The 22105-nt window shown below is 27.0% G+C and overlaps 1 protein-coding gene across 2 annotated transcripts in view; it reads left to right on the plus strand.

Annotated features, from left to right (window-relative positions):
* The first annotated feature begins 269 nt into the window (after window positions 1-269).
* Window positions 270-22105, plus strand: part of LOC107448995 (protection of telomeres protein 1) — a 42009-nt gene continuing 20173 nt past the window's right edge. The window contains exons 1-13 of one of the 2 annotated variants that reach the window (XM_043054462.3): window positions 270-510; window positions 2422-2494; window positions 5798-5883; window positions 6162-6266; window positions 6711-6767; window positions 8185-8217; window positions 10237-10357; window positions 14363-14505; window positions 14857-14994; window positions 15660-15752; window positions 16551-16624; window positions 19962-20091; window positions 21747-21898. In XM_043054462.3, the coding sequence (XP_042910396.2) occupies window positions 367-510; window positions 2422-2494; window positions 5798-5883; window positions 6162-6266; window positions 6711-6767; window positions 8185-8217; window positions 10237-10357; window positions 14363-14505; window positions 14857-14994; window positions 15660-15752; window positions 16551-16624; window positions 19962-20091; window positions 21747-21898 (1349 nt within the window). In that variant the 5' untranslated portion in view covers window positions 270-366. Of the gene's footprint in view, window positions 511-681; window positions 813-2421; window positions 2495-5797; window positions 5884-6161; window positions 6267-6710; window positions 6768-8184; window positions 8218-10236; window positions 10358-14362; window positions 14506-14856; window positions 14995-15659; window positions 15753-16550; window positions 16625-19961; window positions 20092-21746; window positions 21899-22105 lie in introns of those variants that run through there. The other variant, XM_043054463.3, reaches the window with a different exon arrangement.

Genomic DNA, 22105 nt, shown 5'->3' on the forward strand with positions numbered 1-22105 from the left:
AATGCAATAAAATCTGGCGAGCAGCTATTTAAACGATCGAACACTTCGTTTGTTTATTTGTGGCTTGAAGTTAGGCTCGCAGAAAATACCGTTCATGGGTTAAATTTAGTAGGAACAACACAACCTGTGACGTAGGCTATATTATACCCAACGTCACAAACCAACATGATATTTTAGTGATGTTTGTGGAATATTGTAGATTTGTAGTTATTTTATTCGAAAAGTATCGAAGTAAGCTATAAGCTGCCTAAAACCATCTTGATTAATTTTCTCTACCAATCCATCAATAACTTATCAAAATTTCCCTCCTAATTTTGTGTTTGATTTAATTTTTAAATATTTATACGTAAAAATGATTAATACGATATGGCTTTAAATGCCGAAGCAATGAGGAAAAAATCAAGTTGTACATGTCCTCCAGCAATTTACAATGCTGCTCCCAATAATTATGAAAAAATCCCTTTTACGCGATTAAACTCGCACTCAAAATTTGAAAATAAAGCTGTAATTGTAAGTTTGAAATGTGTCATTTAATGCGTTTGTATTATTTTTATTAAATAAACTCTAAATGAGAGTTTATTAAATATCAATATGTATCAAAATTTCTCTCCTAATTTTGTGTTTGATTTAATTTTTAAATATTTATATGTAAAAATGATTAATACGATATGGCTTTAAATGCCGAAGCAATGAGGAAAAAATCAAGTTGTACATGTCCTCCAGCAATTTACAATGCTGCTACCAATAATTATTAAAAAATCCCTTTTACGCGATTAAACTTGCACTCAAAATTTGAAAATAAAGCTATAATTGTAAGTTTGAAATCTTTTCTTATGAAATAATGTGTCAATTAATGCATTTGTATTATTTTTATTAAATAAACTCTAAATGAGAGTTTGAAAAAGCTAAACTGTTAAAAGTCTCCTTTATTCATATATTGTATTCATTTTGGGTGCAATTTTTGACCCACTCTTCTGCTCTTTCATATGTTATCGATATTAATGCATATTTAGCTTCTGGGCATTGGCGAGAGAAAAGCAGAAGGGAGCCAACTTGACAAGTATAACTAGTAGCATACCTCTACATATAATTTTTTTTTAAAGGGTAACGTAAGCTTAAAATACATTTGTCACCTTGGAAATTGTATTTTGCACGACAGATCATCATGCAAAATATCCCAAAATAAATATGTTTTGACGTAATATTTTTTAATTATTCCTATTTCCTATTTTGTTTCAATTTAAATTGGTTCTAGTTGTATTTTATTAAATATGGGTACATTTCAATGTTCCATTTACTTTTGTTTATTACATTTAAACATACTTTCCATGATAACTGTAATTACAGTATTCATATATGTATTTACTTTTAAAAAAACTTATTTAATAGGTATCACATATTGGTATCAAACATCATGCCCCCTGAAATTCATAATGCTATTTTTTTATGTATAATCAATATTTTTTTTTATGAGTAATATTTCTACATTGGTAAATGTATCAACATAGTCACAAAGTTATCATGGCAACCGGGCTGTAGAAAACTAGAAATAAGAATAAAAAAGACTGAAGGGTATAGATATTGCAAGCCTAAAATTTTTGGAGGGATAGAATTAAAATATCTGGTTACTGTAATTTTATTAATTTTACTCACAAAAGAATTTAAAATTTTATTACATCTTGTCTAAGATCTGCTAAAATATTAATTAGATTTATTTCTTACTTTGTTTTAATTTGTCCAATCAATAATGATTCATTCAAACACTCTCTAATTTTCTATATTATTGAGGTTTACTTTAGAAAAATTTCTCAACGAATCAACCGATTTAAAAAAATTTTTGAGGTCAACAACTTAGATGTCAGTCATTTTTGGCATAATTGTTAAAATTCTTCCTGTCTTGAAAAATAAGAAATTTCAGATTATTTTTTTTGTACCATTTGTTTTTGGTCTATTTCATAATTTTTTTGCGATTTTATAATTACAAGTTCTTCCAATATGAGAACTTCATTACTTAAAAAGCTAAATTTTGTGAAATTATTTTTTATTGCATTTTATGAAATATATAACATGGTAAATAATTTTTATTAACTAAAGTTGAATTTTTAAATTTTTCCACAGGAAATATTTTATTTAACAACTTTTTATCAAACTATAAAAAATTTTAAAAAAATGCTTTGATAAATAAAAATAATTAAATTTCTCTGTGATATCTTTCTGAAAAGGGTTTTTGCATACCTTTTTTTTATATTTTATTATACCTTGAATTATTTTGCATTTGATCATAGTATGTGTGTTATTATAATTTTTCTTGATGCCTACTCTCAAATCCATTAATATTGAAATTTTTTTTTTTTTGAATTTTGTTACTTAAAAACAATATGTTTTCTTCTACTTTATCATTCAAATCATAAATTTTTATAGGGGATGATTTTCCATTTGAATCCGATTGGAAAAAGAGTAAATGGATTTATGCGAAAGCTTCTTATTACTGATGGTAATATTATTGATTTATTCAATAGACTTCAGTTAATTTTATTGTGTCGTCTCAAAATATTATTTTTTTTTTCATATTTGCGCAATCATATTGCAACCCCAGGTTAAAAGACCTTTTGAAAACTGATTATAAAAATTTCCTCATTAAACTCATATTGTTATTATAGACGTTTTCAAATGTATATAAAGAATATTTTAAATAAGCATAAATAAAAAAGACAAAACAAATTTTTAAACAAAGTTAAATTTAAAGCTACTTTGATCAATTTGTACAAAGTTTTCTTATAACAAATGACAGAAAAATATTATTATATGCAAATAACAAAAAAATTATTGTTGTGTATAAAGCTGTAAAGTCAGATTTAAAAGAAATTTTGCAGGTGTTGGAGACAGAAATATTTACTAGACTCCAACTCCAGATAGTTTAAAGTTTGTTCTTATAGATTAAACGAGGGAGAGAAAAAAAAAATTGATCTTATGAAAATTATTTAAACTAATTTTTAAAAATATTTAAACAAATATATTATCCAAATGAATATTAGGACAATTATTAAAGAAAGTAAGCACAAAATCATTGAAACTATGAAAAAATTAAGATTGCTGAATAAATTAATAAGTGATGTTTTAGTTTAGAAATTCCAAAACCAAATTTACTAAGCTAAATTTCCAAGTTTATTTTTTTTTTTAAAATGAATGAATATAATATATTATTTGTAATAGTTTTCTAGTACATGAGTATTCACTAAAAAAATTTTTTATTATGAGACAGTTATATGTGTTATTGGCATGTGAGAAGTTGATGTATAGTTCTTTTCTTAAAATGGTTTTGCACAATTTAAATATTTTGTACAAATATATTTTTTAAAAATTTATTTTTCAACTGTTACGTTATAATACAAAATTTAATTTTAAATAAAGTGCCTTTCCCCGTGGCAGAATTGCGGCGACACAGTGACATTGTCACAGAATGTTACAGAGTTTTGTCGAGAAAGATTTTTCATTTGGGGAGGGGAAAATTTTGGTTTTTCTTTCTGCATATTTTTTCGAAAAAGAAACAAAATTTTCTGCAGAATTTTTTTCAAAGATGTCTTTCTTGCGCATCAGAGAGGAACGAAATAATCATGCTTTTTCTATTTTCATTCAAGATTTTTTTTAAAAAATCTCTAATAACTGGCTTCAGCTAGAATTTCAAATTACTAATATAAAATAAAATATTCGAAAATTGCGAAAGTTTAAAAGATAGTTCAGTCTAGAAATTATGTTCTTTCTTTCATTTTTTTTTTCTTTAAGGAACACCATATTTTACATACAGTTATTTAAGTATGTCTTTTTTAAAGAGTCCTATTCGAGTGATTCGTGATCTTTATTTTGGGAGTTCTACTAGGATTTTACAATTTTTAATTTATGTACGAACTTTAATTTACTAACCGTTTAATTTATTTATGAATTTTAATTTGTGTAATGATTTTGAAATTGCATTTTTTGCCGGCAAAATGCGAGAATATCACCTATTATAGAATTAAAAAAATATTACTTTTTCAATTTAAAATTTTTATACATTTTTATTCTATACTTTCTTCTATAAACACAACGTTTCTGTTACTTGAAATTAGTAATTGTTATAATTAAAAGTATCTTAAAGCAAAATATTAGTACCAGGGAAGTTTGTCGCAGAAAGCCCAAGAACGTTCTGCCCCAGGGGTGCCTTTTACTTTAATTGTACATAAAAAATTATAAATATGTAATTTAAAGTCAACAATTACTTAATATTATGACCTTCCTGGTGCTTGGTGGAAACTTTAATTGAGTACAAGTCGGAGACAAACTTTCAGGAAAAAACACAGAGTGGAGCATTCCAATGGATGACTACAGCTCTGTATAAAAGCAACTAGGTTATCTCAAAATAAGTTTCTGGTCCATCTATGAAGTTAAATTAATCAGCTTGTATTAAAAAAAAAACACAAATAATTTATTGAAAAAATGCTATCAATCTAGATTTATATCTAGTTTTTTTTTATCATTTATAAATATTTTACATAAATTATAAAGCTAACTAGATCCGAAACATATTTTTTTTTAAACTTGATTAATTGATTTTGCATTATTTTATTCATAAACATAGTTATAAACTAAATTTATATATTTTGACTTTTTCTCAATTAAATATGAATATTGAACTTAGGGTGACCGGGGTAATTCACGATCACTCTGTTTCTGGGGTAAATAATGATCACCTAAGTTTTATCTTAAAAAAAAATTTTTTTTTTTTAATTTGAGACATGGACAAGAATGCTTGTACACTTTACTGAAGTATAACTACATTTACTTAATAACAATTTTTTGTTTAATCTAACAAAATAAGTATTTTTTAAACTGCTTTCTGTATTTTCCATTTCAAAGATGGGTTTCAAAATGTGCACATTCTTTAAGTTTATAAATTAGCCTAGTATAAATATGGTGAGAAATTATAAGCCTAAAAAGGATACTAAGCTTCTAGAAAACAAAATGATTGAAAATTAAAATTTCAGTGTGAGAGCTGCTGCCAGAGCTGTTGGCATACCTTACTTAACTTTACACTTTCCCTTAATGAAGTTAAAAAATCCAGCAAAAGTAACCCATGTGGGAACTCTCTTATATTTCTGAAGAACATGAGAATGAGTTGGCTGATTGCCTAAAATGTATGGCACGATGCAAAGATTTTTGAAAATTTAAAGCGTTAATCATTCTTCTTGCTTTTAAATAAATCGTTTTATTAGCTGCTTAAACCTATCTTTTTAGTTTATTTTTTTTATCTTGATGTCTAATTTGTTAATTACCATTATATAATTATTTTTAAACAGCCCCTTTACAATAAAAACTGGTGATCAGTAATTTTCCCAGAAGTGATCAGGAATTACCCCAGAAATGATCAAGACCAGGGGTAATTCCTGATCACTAAAAATTTAAAATCTTTTAAATTCTAATTAGATTTTCAAACAAAAGAAGTTGGCATAGGACTCATCTCATATAGCCTCAAACTTCCAGTAAATATTAAAATTCTATTTTGAATAGTTTTTTCACAAAATAGATGTTAGCGTTTTTTGATCAGGAATTACCCCAGGTCACCCTATTATTTAGAATTCCTATGTCCCTATAGTCTCCCAGTAATGTAAAAAAAAACATTTCTGAACTGATGATGTGCTATGTTCATATGCAGTATATTAGTTTTTTTTATCAAATTACTCTATTTACTATTTAGTGTAAGATAAATACCAAATTTTAAATATTTAAATTATCACTAAAATATTTTGTCTTTGTTGTTTAGGCTTAGAAGATCAGGTAACAGATCAAAAATTAACTGTTTTCTTGTTTAATCAATTTGCTGAAGAATCACAAGTTGCTGAACTCGGAGTAAGTTATACTTTTTGAAATCATTTTTTTCTCTAATAGCTAACTCCTAATATATTAAAAATAAAGTATAAAAGCTGGAATATAAAACAAGACTAAAACAAAACCAACAAGTAAAGCGAACTCAGATTGTAAAGCAATTTAAAATAAACTGCGTAATTTTTTTTTCTTAAAGATGCTGAGCTATTAGACACATTTTACAATTTTTTTACATTGTATTGTTATGCATTTGGAACAAAACTTAATATTGCTTATTTGTTTCTCATTTCTTTATGTTTTAGGGTTTCATAGTGATTGCCAATTTCACAGTTGAAAAATCAACACATCATAAAGAGGAGGAATTTCCTTTTCAACTTTTGGTCCAGAATGAAGATTCACGGGTTTGGGTAATTTAAATTTATATGAGCTTCAATTTTCCGGTCATTAGTTATCTGGGTAAATTTTATGGAGGAAAGTAATACAATGGCTGCCAGATTTCAATGAAATCTGTGAGTTAGTTTTCTGTGGTGAGAAGTTATCAACAAACTCAATTTGGTAGAAAACAGTGTATAAATATAAATTGTTTTTGTACTCACTTGATACATTATTTTAGTTGTAATATTTTTTTTTTCAATTACTTTTCATACCTATCCAATCCAAAAAAATACTTAGTTTTCATAAATTTTTTTAATAATCCAGATTGAGCCTGACCTTGATAAATTTTGATAACTTGAGTTCTACTCTATACATATTTTTGTTTCTTTTTTTTTTATGAGTGGATATTTTCTATTTGTAAATTTTTTCAAGTAAAAATTTTGCAAGTAAATTTTTTGTTTTTTGCATATCTATAGTTTGGGAGAAAAAAGTCCCCTTCAGAGCAGATAAACAAAAAGAAAGCTAAAAAATCTGTAAGTATATAGGTTTCTTTAAAGTTATGTTTTTTTTTTCCAACTGAATTTGTATCTGATGTTTGTTTTAAATGTTTGACTCTGCAAAGGTTTTGTGCCTCAAGTGCATGTATCTGTAAATATTTTTGACAATCATCTTTGCTGTTGTTTTCTGACAAAAAAATTACATGGCAATATTAAAATAAAGGTATCTTTAACAATGTTTTCATCATCAGTATTCCTGATATGGCAACTCTTGATTTTTTTCAGAAGTTTTTTACCATCCGACTTATTTCTGGAAATCTATCTCCAGTTTTTTTTTATATTGAGAATGTTGAAATCGTTATTCAGAAATCTTTTTGGAACTTTTTACGTTTTTCCTTGTTCTTCCATAAGAAGGAAAGACAAGTAAGCATAAGAAAGATAAAATCCAATGTTAAAATTCACAAATCACTATATTCCAGTTATTAAAACTGCATCAGGGTTCTTAAGCACCTGCAAAAAATGTATAATTGGTATCAGTTTTGTTATGAAGAATCTGGACATTTTTTATTAATTTCCACTATTGAAATAAAATTTCATACCTGCCAACTTTGGATCTATATATATTTACTTGGAGGAAATAAAATATTCTGGTAGCTACTATTATGTAATACTACTACCACTTTTTAATTTTTCTCCAGGTGAGTATGAATTGTGTGCTTATACAAAGTTCAGATTCTACATTAGAGCATCATTTCCTGCTCAAATATATAGGCAACTTGAGATGTTGGTGTTAAAACACCTACAATGCTTTAAATGGTTCCATCTACTGAATGAAAAAAAGAAGAAAAAAAGCTGAAAATACAAAGTGGAAAAAAAAATCAGCATCAAAACCTTAAAAGTAGTCAGTAATGTCTGCACCTGGACCAAATATATCTGGATGTAGACTGAATTCGCAAATGTAGGAACCAAACTCCCACTTCTTAAACAAACTTCCACATCTAATATCTAATGTTTCTCAACACTATTTTTCTGTATTTTTGCACTGAAAATGTTGTTCTAAAGTAACATCCAATTTTGTATACAGTTTTGTAAAATATATTCATTTGTGAATTCCGATGCTGAATTTTATTTATACCATAATCTCAACAAACTTTTTGACCTTTCAATTAAATAAATACAAATTTTCAAAAAATTGAAAATTAGATAAGTTCGACTTTTTCAAAATCAACCCAAAGTAGAAAAGCCCATCAAAAAATATTTGGGTGCTTCAGACCTGAGTTTTTACATTTCTGCATTGTATTGTAGTGTTTAATTTTGGGCATTTGTTGCCTTCCAATAATTTTTATATGTATGAAAATAATCTGCGTCTTTTTTAAGATATCTTCATTTAATGTAATATCTTTTGTTTTATTCTTATTATAAAAAAAATGTTTTGTTTCTTTTTGCTTTCAAGTTTGAGAAGAATGATTCCTTGAACGAAGAACCTGTAAGTATTTATCTGAAAAAATTATTTATATACTAATGCTTGAGATTTTTTATAAATTTGCATATCTTAAATATGATTACTAATTAACGGCACATAAAGTTACAATTTAAAGTTACAATATTGGATAAAAATATGCTTTCTCCAAATATTTTTTTTAGACTAGTTCTGTTTATATATTTAACCAATTCATTAGCAGTTCGTAACTAAGCACGTAAATGGTATACATTATGACTTTTTAAAAATGGTAATACAAACGAAACCGATTGGCCATAAATTAAATATCTAAAGCAATAAATTTTAACAGAATTTAATAAAGAATTAAAGAATGTTAGATTTAAAAAAAAAAAAATATTTAATTTAAAATAAAGCTGTTTACAAATTTCCTAAAGTGTACATACATCTTACTTTATTTAAAATAATCATTTATGCAGGTCTGTCTCGTTTTTCGTTTCATTTTTCGAACAATTTTTTCGAGATTTAGTAACTTCTCAAAATGTTCCTCAGCTCCCTCATGGTTTGTTAAAAAATTTCGTATGACATTTATTGCATTACAGTCTCAGGATCACTGTTATTGTCCTACTGTCCACAACTTGTGAAACAATTTCAGAAATTGTAGCTTATTCGTTGACTGCAACATTTTCCTAGAACTCGAGAGGGGTAATTGCCTTCTAAGGAAGTTAAATAGGCTTTTGTTAGAAAAGAGCTCCCCTCACCTCAGATAAAAATGACCTTATAAGCGATAACGATTTTTAAAACTTGACCATATATCCTATAATCTGTTACAAAGAATTCGTATTCAGTGAGCCGGGTCTTTGGAAAAGTGACCCTATATACGGATGACCATATATCTAGATCTGACTGTATATATATAATTATACACTTTTGAAGTCTTAGCCATTTTCCTGATTGAACTATCAGGACCTAAAATATAGATCCTGATAGTTTAATCAAGAAAAGGATAAAAAATTTAAAACTCTATTATGTAAATTTTATTTATATATTTATTTGAATATCTTGAAACTATTTAAGTAAAAAAAAAATATTTTTACACCCAATTTTATAACTGATTTGCCAGTGAATATTTCCATAATAAAAATATTTTTTTATCATAAGTTATTATTTTTTTATCATAAGTTATTATTTTTTTATTGAATTAAATCATGATTGAAAGATTTTTAAATTTGAAGGTGTACAAAATTTTATCTTATTTTAAACTATAAATTTTTAAATGATAGAATTTTAAATATGAGTGGAATTTCTTGAATATAAAACAAGATATGAACATTTAAAAATACACCTTTAAGTTTTTTTTTCTCAGTAACTATTTGACATTTTTAAATTAGTTAATATAAGATTATATTATAAATTATTTGTATTATTTTGAAATAATTTTTCGCTAGGAATTATCTTAGAATAAACAAGTTTGATATCTGTGTTCAGCAACTTTTTGAATTGCTATAGTTTCAGAGAGATTGTAAAATATGTTGAAACTTTATTTTCTAGATTGTGGCTATCCCCTGTATTTTGAGGATTAAAATTCTGTGTTTATACAGAGAAGGTAAATTTTTGTGTCTTGATGTTGTCACCAAGGTTAGCAAGATTAAGGCGCTAGGATTCAAACCAATTTTTCTATTACATTTTAATATTGATTTTTAATTAATGCTTTAAAATTAATAATAAATGGGGATGCAAAGTATTAATTTCTCCAATTATGCACACAATGCTTACATATAGAATTTTTAACATTTACAAAAATCCAAGGTTTTGAACATTTATACAAATATTGGAAAATAAGAAATATATGTCTTGTCTGAAACTAGATTAAAATATCGAAAACTCCAACCTTGATTGTTGCTTAGTATATCAACTTTACTAGTTAATTAGAATATTTTATTATGTTTTAGTGCCATCCCACAATGCCATCCCACTGTATTTAAGGTTTTAACATTTAATTTCTCAATAAAAGAAAATTAATTTAATATTGATAAGAAACATTTTATGTGTGTATTTTTCTTTTAGAAAACGCTTAAACACCATTATGAGTACACACCACTGGGAGAATTACATGAAACTCAAGAGAAATCGGACAATTTTAATGTTTATGGCATTGTTGAAAAATGTGAATTAAAAGTTACCAAAGGTATTTACAGTAATATATTTTTTGGACTTTAAAATTATAGCATAATCATAGCTGCCAACTCAATTGAATTTCACTAGTTCCTCTTGATTTGTTTATATATATTTATATGTGGGAAAGTTACTCGAACAAAACATAATAAAAATAAGCTCTAAAATTATAACTAATTGTTGTTAAATAAATTTAATATTTTAATTTTTCATACATTTAGACAATTTAACTACCATAAGTCACAGATTTGTGCTATCTAAAAGGAATTTAATATTATTTATCATTCAAAATAATAAATTCAATAGTTATAGGTAATTCAAAAAATTCTATTCAAGTCCATTTAGTGAATCCTAAAACAACAGTTTTTGACCGAAAATATTTTTTTTTATTTCTTTTTATTGACGATTAAAAATAAAAGCATTTTTAAATTCCCTATGTGGGTAATATTTCATATATTGTGTTGCAGTTATATAAGGATGGCAAGTTTCTGCCATTGTGAAAAAACTACCCCAGAAATAATAGGTTTCTTCTAACCCAAGTGGGACAATTGGAGGAAACTCTTTTTAAAAATAAATATTAAAACAGTTTTAAACAGTTTATAATTACAATCTAGTTTAAATAGTAGTATTACTTTCCCAAGCTATTTAATATATCATTTTTAAATAAGTGAAAACAGAAACAACTTGTGGGACAGGGAAAACTTGAAATCGTTAGTGAATTTTATTTTGACTCTAAAAAAGCAGAAAATAATCAAAAAAAAGTTGTTTTTTTCTACAAAAACCAAGAAAATTTTTAAAATTACACCTGTAAATTAAGCAGTGTTAGAATTGTCAGTAACAGTAATCAGTTATTGAGATCTGAGTAAAATAATTCTAACATCCATTACAAATATATATTGTGAAAATTTTCAATTTTAGTGACTTATCAATTCTTGCATCTTTATTCAATGATATAAATATAGTATATACAGTCGAACCTGTTTATCTCGAATCTCACGGGAAAGGCGAAAAATTAGAGATAAAGAGGTTTCGAGTTATACAAGTACTATAAAACATTAAATTTAATTAAGAAATTCTATTAAAAGTGCTTTGTTTTTAGTTGAAAAATATAGACATTTCTTTAAATTAATTATACCACATACACCTATTTACATAACAGTTTTTTAACATACATTTAACACTAAAAATAATTTTCCAAGATTTTTACTGATAATCTTATTTGTTTCTGCTATTCTTTGAGGTTAGAAAGATCACAAATTCCTCATAGATCGTTTTCTATAGTTCACTTTAAAACTCTTAATTATCCTTTGATCCATTGGTTTAAAATTTTGAGGTCAAAAATGATTTTCTATTTTTAGCTTTCTTATCTATGTTAAAAACCTAAATGGTCACTACTCATTAACCCCTCACTTATTGCTAGAATCATTGTATTCCTTTCTAGTTAAGGAAGTGCAGGGATAGTGATTGAAATTCCAAGAAACACCCCCAACCTGTCCATCCCTACTTCCTGTGGATTCACGAAATTCATCTCTGTCTACGAGTTCTACTGATAAGGAAAGTTTTGACATTTGTGCTCTATTATTAGAAATTCGAGAAACGGAGGTTTTGAAAAAAATTTCTACATAAACATGGAAAATACATTGATTTTAGACAGTAAATGTAGGGAATTTTAAAATGTTCGATATATAGAGGTTTTCGAGATAAAGAGGTTCGAGATAAACAGGTTCAACTGTATATATATATGTTTTTTATTTCCCGCTTAAAATCTAATGTTTGACCTTACAAATAAAAAAAATCCAAGTTTTGAGATGAAAAATTGCATGGAATAGATAAAATGTCTGAATTTTCATTGAAATTTTTCTGATGTACCTGGAAAAGTCAGAATATAATAAATTGCTTGAGAAATTAGAATAACTGTAGTTCTTCAATATTTTATACAAATGAGTATAGTAAAACTTAATTTTATAATTATACAAAGAACTGCTAAAAGGGCTTAAGGAAGCTTTATTAATAGTACTACTAAATCATCAAATAGCTTACTAAAAATGTACTCTACTAAAAACACATATAGAATTTAAATATGAATACTCAAACTGACTTCTAAATAATATGCAACATTTTAAAATATATTTTTAAAAGTCTATAAAAATATTTGTTTTACGTAATTGTGAAAAAATTTTAACTTTCTAGCAGGGTTTGTTGATTTAAATCAGCTTGATTTAAATCACGATTTAAATCATGATTTAAATCAAATGATTTTTTTAAAAAAATCATTGATTTAAATCAAAAAAATTTTTTTATCTATATATATTGATATTAAAAGTTGAAAAACAGTGTTTTAAATTTTTGATACTTTTATTATTTTCTTTTCTTAGTATTAAAATTTAATTTAAATAAATTGCTGCATTAATTAATTTTAGTTAATGAAATTACTTTTTTGGTGTGTGTTAAATTCCAACACATTTGAAATTACATTTTTAAAAATGTTTTGATTCTTGAGATTGAAAGTACAGATTAAAGTAAACATTTAATGCTGTCTTAATATAGACTTGCATAGCTGTAGAAAGTAATTAATAAACATGAATATTTTTCAAAAAATAATACAAATAATGTTAATTAAAATTCTACCTTTTGAATGAAAAAGCGTGATTTAAAATCTACATCATATTTTATTGGTGGAAAATGTGTATTTCTGAAGCTTGAGGTTATGTTAAAAAGAAATTACCCTAATATACCAAAAACAGAAAATGAAAAAAAGAGGGCTGATGAATTCAGATGTATTTTTCCAAATATAGTGTCATTCTTCCCTTTCAAGCTCTTTCAAAGTCTATTTGATGCAGTAGGGTTATTAACTGGTATTTTTTTCTCATAATTTGTTTACAGTATCTTTGACATTATCAGATTTTCTGTAAAGAAATTTTGTGAAAAAAAATTCCAATGAGTAGATAGATTTTCTAACTTTTTTTTTCAGCTTAACTTATCTATTTTGATATAGAATTAAAAATGAATATTTTAATATAAAAATATATAGATTAAATATTTATTTATTATTTGATGAATGACTACATTTCTAAACACAGTCTGCTACATTTATTTTGTCATTTTAAAAATCAAGAGGAAAAGAAAAAAATCACAATTTTAAATTAAAGTTATGGTTTGCTAACTGAAACTTTGTTTTAATAGTTAAAGTGCAGGGGTCTGTCCAAGCCAAATTTACTACCGTTTAACGGTACCTTTACAAATTCAACTTTAGGAAAAATGATAGAATAATCACACGAAATACTTTTTCTTAAAATTTTATTTTTGTGCCTCGTAAGAAACGATAAATCCATATTTTTACTATATTTGTGTTGATTTTTTAATATAATTTTTAATTTGCAGAAAATTTATTTTTAATTTTCATTCTCAGAAAGACCCAGACAGACCCCTGAAGTATTCTTTAAATTCTCTATTTAATCTAGTCTTTAAATTTTAATCATGCATTTCTTTCAAAACAGTTGCTATAAATTGTTTTAAAATTTGTTGAAAAATTATTTTAGTTAGAGCTTCTAAAATATTGTTACAACATAGTTTTAATATTAAGTTAATTTGATTAAACATTTATAATTTTTTTTAATCATAAATTAAAGTTCTTACAGTGTATTTGAATAAAAATCAAAAAAATCTGATTTAAATCAAAAAAATCCGATTTAAATCAAAAAAATCTGATTCTTTTGATTTTTTTTAAAAAAATCAAAAAAATCACGAATCCTGCTTTCTAGTACTATATTAAATTTTATTTGTTTAAATTTAGGCTATTCTTATAAACATTATTTGCATTGGTCTTTCTTTAGTTTATTTGACTTTTTCCAGCTTCTTTCAGTGTCCTGAAAGGAAAGGGTTTCTTCCAGACGAAATGCCAATCCTCGTTTATGTCAAAAATGCTCGATTTTTTCCAGTTTCTGTTGACCGCTATTAAGCAAATACTTTTTTCTATCCACAATTTCTATTAAGAACTAATTCAAATTTTATTTTTCAGCTGTCAGTAACCCAAAGAAAACACTAAAAGTATCACTTACTGATAAGACAGGAACAGATTTTATGTGCTCCATATATTCGCCAAAAGATGAAACATTTCCTGATATTTATCCAGGGGACATTATCCGAATACACCGCATGCAAGTTAGTAAATATCCTTTCAAAACAATCTGTTTAGTTAAGTGCTTAACAATCTTTTTTTTTTTTTTTTTTTTTTTTTTTTGTTGCTTCATCTAAGAATTTTATTTTTGACTTATGTCAGCTTTCAATATCTTCTTTCAGTGATATAATATTCTAAATGCACCACCAGCTGTACATGGTTTCATTTATTTAAAATTTGTTTCACGTTTGAATTTTTTTTTATTTTTAATTGTGCAAATTTTATCTATTTTTAAATAAGATTACTTATGCTTTTTAAAATATTTTTATCATAATTTGATTTGACTTTTAGATATATTTAACATTTTATGAAAGATATTTGTTTCAATTTTCAAGGTTTCTAAATTTCGATCAAAGCTGGAAGGAAAATGCCTATCTTCCAAGTTCATTTTAGTCTTCAGTAAACAAAATGAGGGCCAAAAGCCACGAACCGTTGCAAAATCGTTTACTTTTACCGATGAAGATGCAGCACAGGTAAAACATTATAACCATTTTAATTAACTGCTTTTAATTTAAAATATTCTAAAATTGTGTATAAGGATAAAAAAAGTTAAGAACTCTTAACTCATTATGCTTATATATTGTAAAGTCAATACACAGGGCTTTTTTACACCTAAGGTGGTAGTAACAGAAAGATATATCCACTTGATATAAACAAATATCTACTGTAAGGTTTTCCATAGCTGTGATTTTCATATGTTGTGCTAAGTCATTAATGAGTTAAATGTACGATTTCTTCTTTTTTTAGGTATGAACCATGACAGGTCTAATAATAATGCCCTTTTTCTTTTTTCCTCTACTTTCTCAGAAAAATTATATGAAATTTAGAGATATAAATGAAGTATCCTCTTCATCTTTCTTTTTATTTTATTTTTTGCTTAAAATTTTTTTCTCCCATTTATTACTTCTATTAATTATGAAGTTTGATGTAATTTGAATAAAATCTTTGTTACTTTCTATAATTAAGTCATTTGAAACATTATTTTGTTGCTTATGATCATTTTTGTAATATCAGATGTTTGTTTGTTGATTATTTTTTGCATTTAAGCTTATTTTCACCATTTCTATTGTTTTCTTGCTTATAATTTTTTCACTTCTTTTGCTCTCTTACTTATAATTACTTCTCTCATTTTTTAAAGGTGAAAAATTTATTTGAATGGTATGATAAGAAAAATCAACCAAAATTAATCAGTGAAGTAAAAAGGGGTGATTTTGTAAATATTATTTGTCAAGTAAGTCAAATTTTTTCTGTTATTTTTGGTTTCTTTCTTTTTTTTTCTTTTTTTTATTTCATAAATGGCAATATAAACAGGCGCTGAGGAAACTGCAATAAAGGATGCAGCACACAAAGCAGTTTAGCAACATATTTTAAATATGTATTATAATTAAAAAGCAATAATTGTCAACATGAATTATCGCTTTATAAGTAAAGCTACTCTTTTATCAAAAGAATTTCAATTTGCTTAACAAAAATAAAACTGCAAAGTACATTATTCTAAAAATACAATAATATTATAATAAATAAATTTTAAATTTATTGTCTGACACTTATTATGAACATTTTAAAAGTTACAATAATAATCATTACACAAAATGTAATATTTGAAATTTTTGATTATTTAAGACACATGTATTTTTCACGGCAGCTGAAACCATTACTAAAACTTTCCGAGGCCTAAAATGCACAAAACACTGGTACTTTAAAAATATAATAGATCTAATTGTTGCTTCGATATTTGGTTTATCTGCAAAAATATTTTGTCCTGGTTTCTCAATATTTTTTTATTATATCCCTATTATTGTGATGGTTAAGTATTTCGCCAATTATTTATAAAAATCTTTAAATTGTATTTCTAAATTTGTTTTGCCTGTTTCATTTCCCTACTACTTTAAATCTCTTATTATGGAGATTAAGTAAGCCCTAAAAAATTTTTTTTATCTACTTTATTATTTATTTATTGAAGTGTTATGAATAAAAATAGTTTTTAGTATTATTACCTCTTATAGTTGCTTTTTCTTTTTTATATCAGGTGATTGGTGTTTATATTGCAAAAAACTCAGACACTGTTATTTTGAAAATCTGGGACGGAACTAAGTCTAATGAGTAAGTTCTTCCTTTCTATAAAAATGTCTCTTAAAGTTGTGTAATGTGCACTGTAGTCAAAATCTAAATGTATCTTTTCAATTTAAAAATATATAAATAGTCTTTAAAATTGTATTTATTATTTCTTTGAAGTTCCTAAATATCCATTTTTTCCTAATTATTCAGTCTAACCTCAATCCTTTGTTCCTACATCTTTTCTTTTCCTGTTTATATTATATTGTTTTAACAGTCTCATCACAAATGTTATTCTTACAATGTTAATAATACCCATTTAGATTGTTCTAGTAAATTCTGTTTATTGTACAAAAATTTTACCAACATGTAAAAAAGTATATTTTATTTTATAACCGGTGTTAAAAAGCCAACCCAATTCTAAGTTTGCGACTACCAATGCTTAACTCCATAGTTTTGTAATTTTGAACCCAACCCAGAAGACAAGGGAATTTTTGCATCAAGTATTATTATAAACTAGCCTTCTTGGAGAATTGTATAATTGAACTAAGCCATGTTTGCCTTACACGGAGAAGAAAACCTGCCACGCTTATACTAAAGCAAGGCGATTTAATGATCGTTCTACCACTGGGGATATTTTGCATCAGCACTATGGTCAGTGTGAGCCGGGTGCAGAACTCATATCGAACAGCCATTGCTGTGATTCAAACCTCATTGGTGAGTGCTCTATTCCCTGTGCAAACATAGCTAAAAAAACTGTTAATGCTATTTCATTTTGAGAAGAAAGACAGTGCTGATGCTAATAATGGTGCAGAACTCATATCGAACAGCCATTGCTGTGATTCAAACCTCATTGGTGAGTGCTCTATTCCCTGTGCAAACATAGCTAAAAAACTGTTAATGCTATTTCATTTTGAGAAGAAAGACAGTGCTGATGCTAATAATGGTGCAGAACTCATATCGAACAGCCATTGCTGTGATTCAAACCTCATTGGTGAGTGCTCTATTCCCTGTACAAACATAGCTAAAAAACTGTTAATGCTATTTCATTTTGAGAAGAAAGACAGTGCTGATGCTAATAATGGTGCAGAACTCATATCGAACAGCCATTGCTGTGATTCAAACCTCATTGGTGAGTGCTCTATTCCCTGTGCAAACATAGCTAAAAAAACTGTTAATGCTATTTCATTTTGAGAAGAAAGACAGTGCTGATGCTAATAATGGTGCAGAACTCATATCGAACAGCCATTGCTGTGATTCAAACCTCATTGGTGAGTGCTCTATTCCCTGTGCAAACATAGCTAAAAAACTGTTAATGCTATTTCATTTTGAGAAGAAAGACAGTGCTGATGCTAATAATGGTGCAGAACTCATATCGAACAGCCATTGCTGTGATTCAAACCTCATTGGTGAGTGCTCTATTCCCTGTGCAAACATAGCTAAAAAAACTGTTAATGCTATTTCATTTTGAGAAGAAAGACAGTGCTGATGCTAATAATGGTGCGGAACTCATATCGAACAGCCATTGCTGTGATTCAAACCTCATTGGTGAGTGCTCTATTCCCTGTGCAAACATAGCTGAAAAACTGTTAATGCTATTTCATTTTGAGAAGAAAGACATTGCTGATGCTAATAATGGTGCAGAACTCATATCGAACAGCCATTGCTGTGATTCAAACCTCATTGGTGAGTGCTCTATTCCCTGTGCAAACATAGCTAAAAAAACTGTTAATGCTATTTCATTTTGAGAAGAAAGACAGTGCTGATGCTAATAATGGTGCAGAACTCATATCGAACAGCCATTGCTGTGATTCAAACCTCATTGGTGAGTGCTCTATTCCCTGTGCAAACATAGCTAAAAAACTGTTAATGCTATTTCATTTTGAGAAGAAAGACAGTGCTGATGCTAATAATGGTGCAGAACTCATATCGAACAGCCATTGCTGTGATTCAAACCTCATTGGTGAGTGCTCTATTCCCTGTGCAAACATAGCTAAAAAACTGTTAATGCTATTTCATTTTGAGAAGAAAGACAGTGCTGATGCTAATAATGGTGCAGAACTCATATCGAACAGCCATTGCTGTGATTCAAACCTCATTGGTGAGTGCTCTATTCCCTGTGCAAACATAGCTAAAAAACTGTTAATGCTATTTCATTTTGAGAAGAAAGACAGTGCTGATGCTAATAATGGTGCAGAACTCATATCGAACAGCCATTGCTGTGATTCAAACCTCATTGGTGAGTGCTCTATTCCCTGTGCAAACATAGCTAAAAAAACTGTTAATGCTATTTCATTTTGAGAAGAAAGACAGTGCTGATGCTAATAATGGTGCAGAACTCATATCGAACAGCCATTGCTGTGATTCAAACCTCATTGGTGAGTGCTCTATTCCCTGTGCAAACATAGCTAAAAAACTGTTAATGCTATTTCATTTTGAGAAGAAAGACAGTGCTGACGCTAATAATGGTGCAGAACTCATATCGAACAGCCATTGCTGTGATTCAAACCTCATTGGTGAGTGCTCTATTCCCTGTGCAAACATAGCTAAAAAAACTGTTAATGCTATTTCATTTTGAGAAGAAAGACAGTGTTGATGCTAATAATGGTGCAGAACTCATATCGAACAGCCATTGCTGTGATTCAAACCTCATTGGTGAGTGCTCTATTCCCTGTGCAAACATAGCTAAAAAAACTGTTAATGCTATTTCATTTTGAGAAGAAAGACAGTGCTGATGCTAATAATGAAGAAGAAAAGGAGGATTTTGTACAGTTCAGAAAAAACACCTAAATCGGCACATTTGATGCTTATGCATCATTTTATGAAAATGTTATAAATTTTGGTGTTGTTGAATAAGGAAATGGTTGCAAAAACTGGAAAAGTTCGAAATGATACCAATGAAAATGGTGAAATGGAACACCAGTTAGTGACAACATTTGTGGAAGGCCTCAAAGCCTTTGAAACAACAAGAACATTCTGCATTCATGGAAACTTACACAAAAGGAACGAATGTTTACATTTTTAGTTTATGCTGAAAAAAGATGTTTAAACCATAATTTCCAAATATTTTAAATAATCATCTTTCTTTTATATCTTAAATATTTTAGCATGAAATACATAATTTTTTTAATTGAAATTTTTTATACTTATTGTAAATTTAATAATATTACATTATAATGTACTACATCATCATGATGTAGTACATGATCATCATCATCATCATGTACTACACCATCATCATTACATTTCATCAGCTTTTAATATATTTTATGAGTTGTAAGACAATACTGAGCATGTTTATTTAAAGGACCAGTGATATTACATCTGATTTTAACTTGCATTAATGTAATTTTTCATTATTTTTCTCTTGAAAAAATTATTTTAGGATCGAAAGTTCACATTGGGGTTTGAGAGAAGAAAAACTAGATGAAAAACTTTTTCTGATTGCCAAAAGTTGTTATGTTGTTTTGCACGTGTATGGTCGTCATCATTGTACAATAGCTGCGGAGTTAAAGGTTTGTTTCAACTGTCACTCAAAATATTTTAGGGTAATAAATTAATTTTATATTAGAAATTTAAAAACTTTTTTTTTTTGAAATAGGATGAAAAAGTAATCTATATTTTGAAAGCTGAAATGAATTCAGTTTTTATATCTATAGATAAGTTAATTATTCCTTTGTGTATTATGAACATTACCTAATTTATATTAAATATTGAAATTCAAAAAATTATACATAAATTTATCTAAAGATAATTTATATTTTTGAGTTTAAAATATTTGAAGTTTTATGTATTTTGTTTTTAATGTAATTAAAGTTTAGCAATTTTTAAACTTACTTTAAAAGAATTTTTTCACTATTTTTAAATAATTTAATTTAAAATAAATTCATGAACTGCATTTATTTCATACATATTTTAAATAATAAATTTTATTTAAAATTTAAAGTTGTGGAAAGATTTAAATATTTTGGTGCCTTGAATTAGAGCCTCTTAATTTTACAATTTTAGCATTATTATTTTTGTTTATTTAAATTAGTTAGAAAAAAATTATTAAACTTCTTATGTTATATATTTTTTCCCAAAGTTTTCCTGGAAGGTGGGATGCCACACATTAACTATTCAAAGGCTGCAGTTTGACCTCAGACCACATGTTTTGAACCCCTTCTTTATGCTAATTAACAAACTATTCCTTATTATTTTTTACTTTTATATGATTTTATCCTAACTTATAATATATTTTTAAAAAGGCTGCATTTCATAGTTTTCTACATGCTTTAAAATCTTAAAGGTTTCTTAATTTTTTTCACTTACTCAATTCTTAAAATGTTCTTACTGCTGGATTCTGCAGAGTAATTATCTTCTATTGTGAAAAGTTTTGATAACATGATGTTAAAACATCAGAAAGTTTTTTATTTTCATTTGAGAGAAAATCCTGCTTTAAATGCTTATTTTTGCTGTTCCGAGTGCTACTACCTAAATTATTTCTGGTTTATAGGATAAAAACTAAAGTCTGCTCTTGTTTTATTTATGGCCTTTATTCAGAGGGGCAGCTAGACTAGCGTTAGAGAAAATAACGTTCTAAAGCTTTTTTTGTGGGTTAGAATGCTGCTTTCTGGGCTCTGAACGGCTATGGTAGAAACACCATATGTTATATACTTCAATTATGTTAAATGCATAGCGTCTAAGATTGTATCCCTCTTTCCAAACTTCCGCACAAGAACCAATAAAAGAACTTTCAACCCTGAGGGGTTTAACATGCACCTGGCTGCATATATGTGCCAGTTTAGTTGGCTGCCAGGATTGAACTCACCACCCCCAATTCTCCACAAGTGGAATGTGCCTCCTCCTTACCTATAAGCATTTTAAACCATTAAATGTTAAGAAGTTAATAATAATAGTAATTTATAATTCTCTTTTATGATTTAAAAAAGTATTAGAATATATAATATAGAAGTATATATTTATGGAAGTATTAAGTTATAAAAGTATTTTCGCTTTTATGACTATCTAAAAAAAAAAATACAATTTTTAGTACCCACATCTAGATATAAATGAAGTAACTTTATTTCATTATTGCCAATCTTTATTTTGCTATATTTCCCTCCTAACTTTTTCATTCTCAAATAATATATTTATTCATTGTATTGAATTTGTTCATATTCAATTGCAGCCTGGGCAATTTGTTGAAGTGCGAGATGCCCATGTGTACAGTCCCAAAGAAAATCCTGATGATTGCAAACTCTGTTTATTTGCTGGAAATGAGGATAAGAGGGGCATCCAAGTCCTCAATGTTGATGATAACCGTCTCAATGAGTTAAAAGAGTGAGGATCCTATTTATCTTCAAAATGTTTTTTTTTTTCAAAATTTGAAGAAAATTTTTTTTTTTGATATTGTATACAAAAACTTGATTCTGCCCAAAATCCAAAGGAAAAAAAATTTACTTTTTAATTTGATTAATTTTTAAGTTTATTTTGCTTTGTGTTATATATATATATATATATATATATATATATATATATATATATATA

This window comes from Parasteatoda tepidariorum, chromosome 2, assembly GCF_982258835.1.
Source record: "Parasteatoda tepidariorum strain Cologne lab strain chromosome 2, Ptep-v5.0, whole genome shotgun sequence".
In the NCBI taxonomy this organism is placed as follows: domain Eukaryota; kingdom Metazoa; phylum Arthropoda; class Arachnida; order Araneae; family Theridiidae; genus Parasteatoda; species Parasteatoda tepidariorum.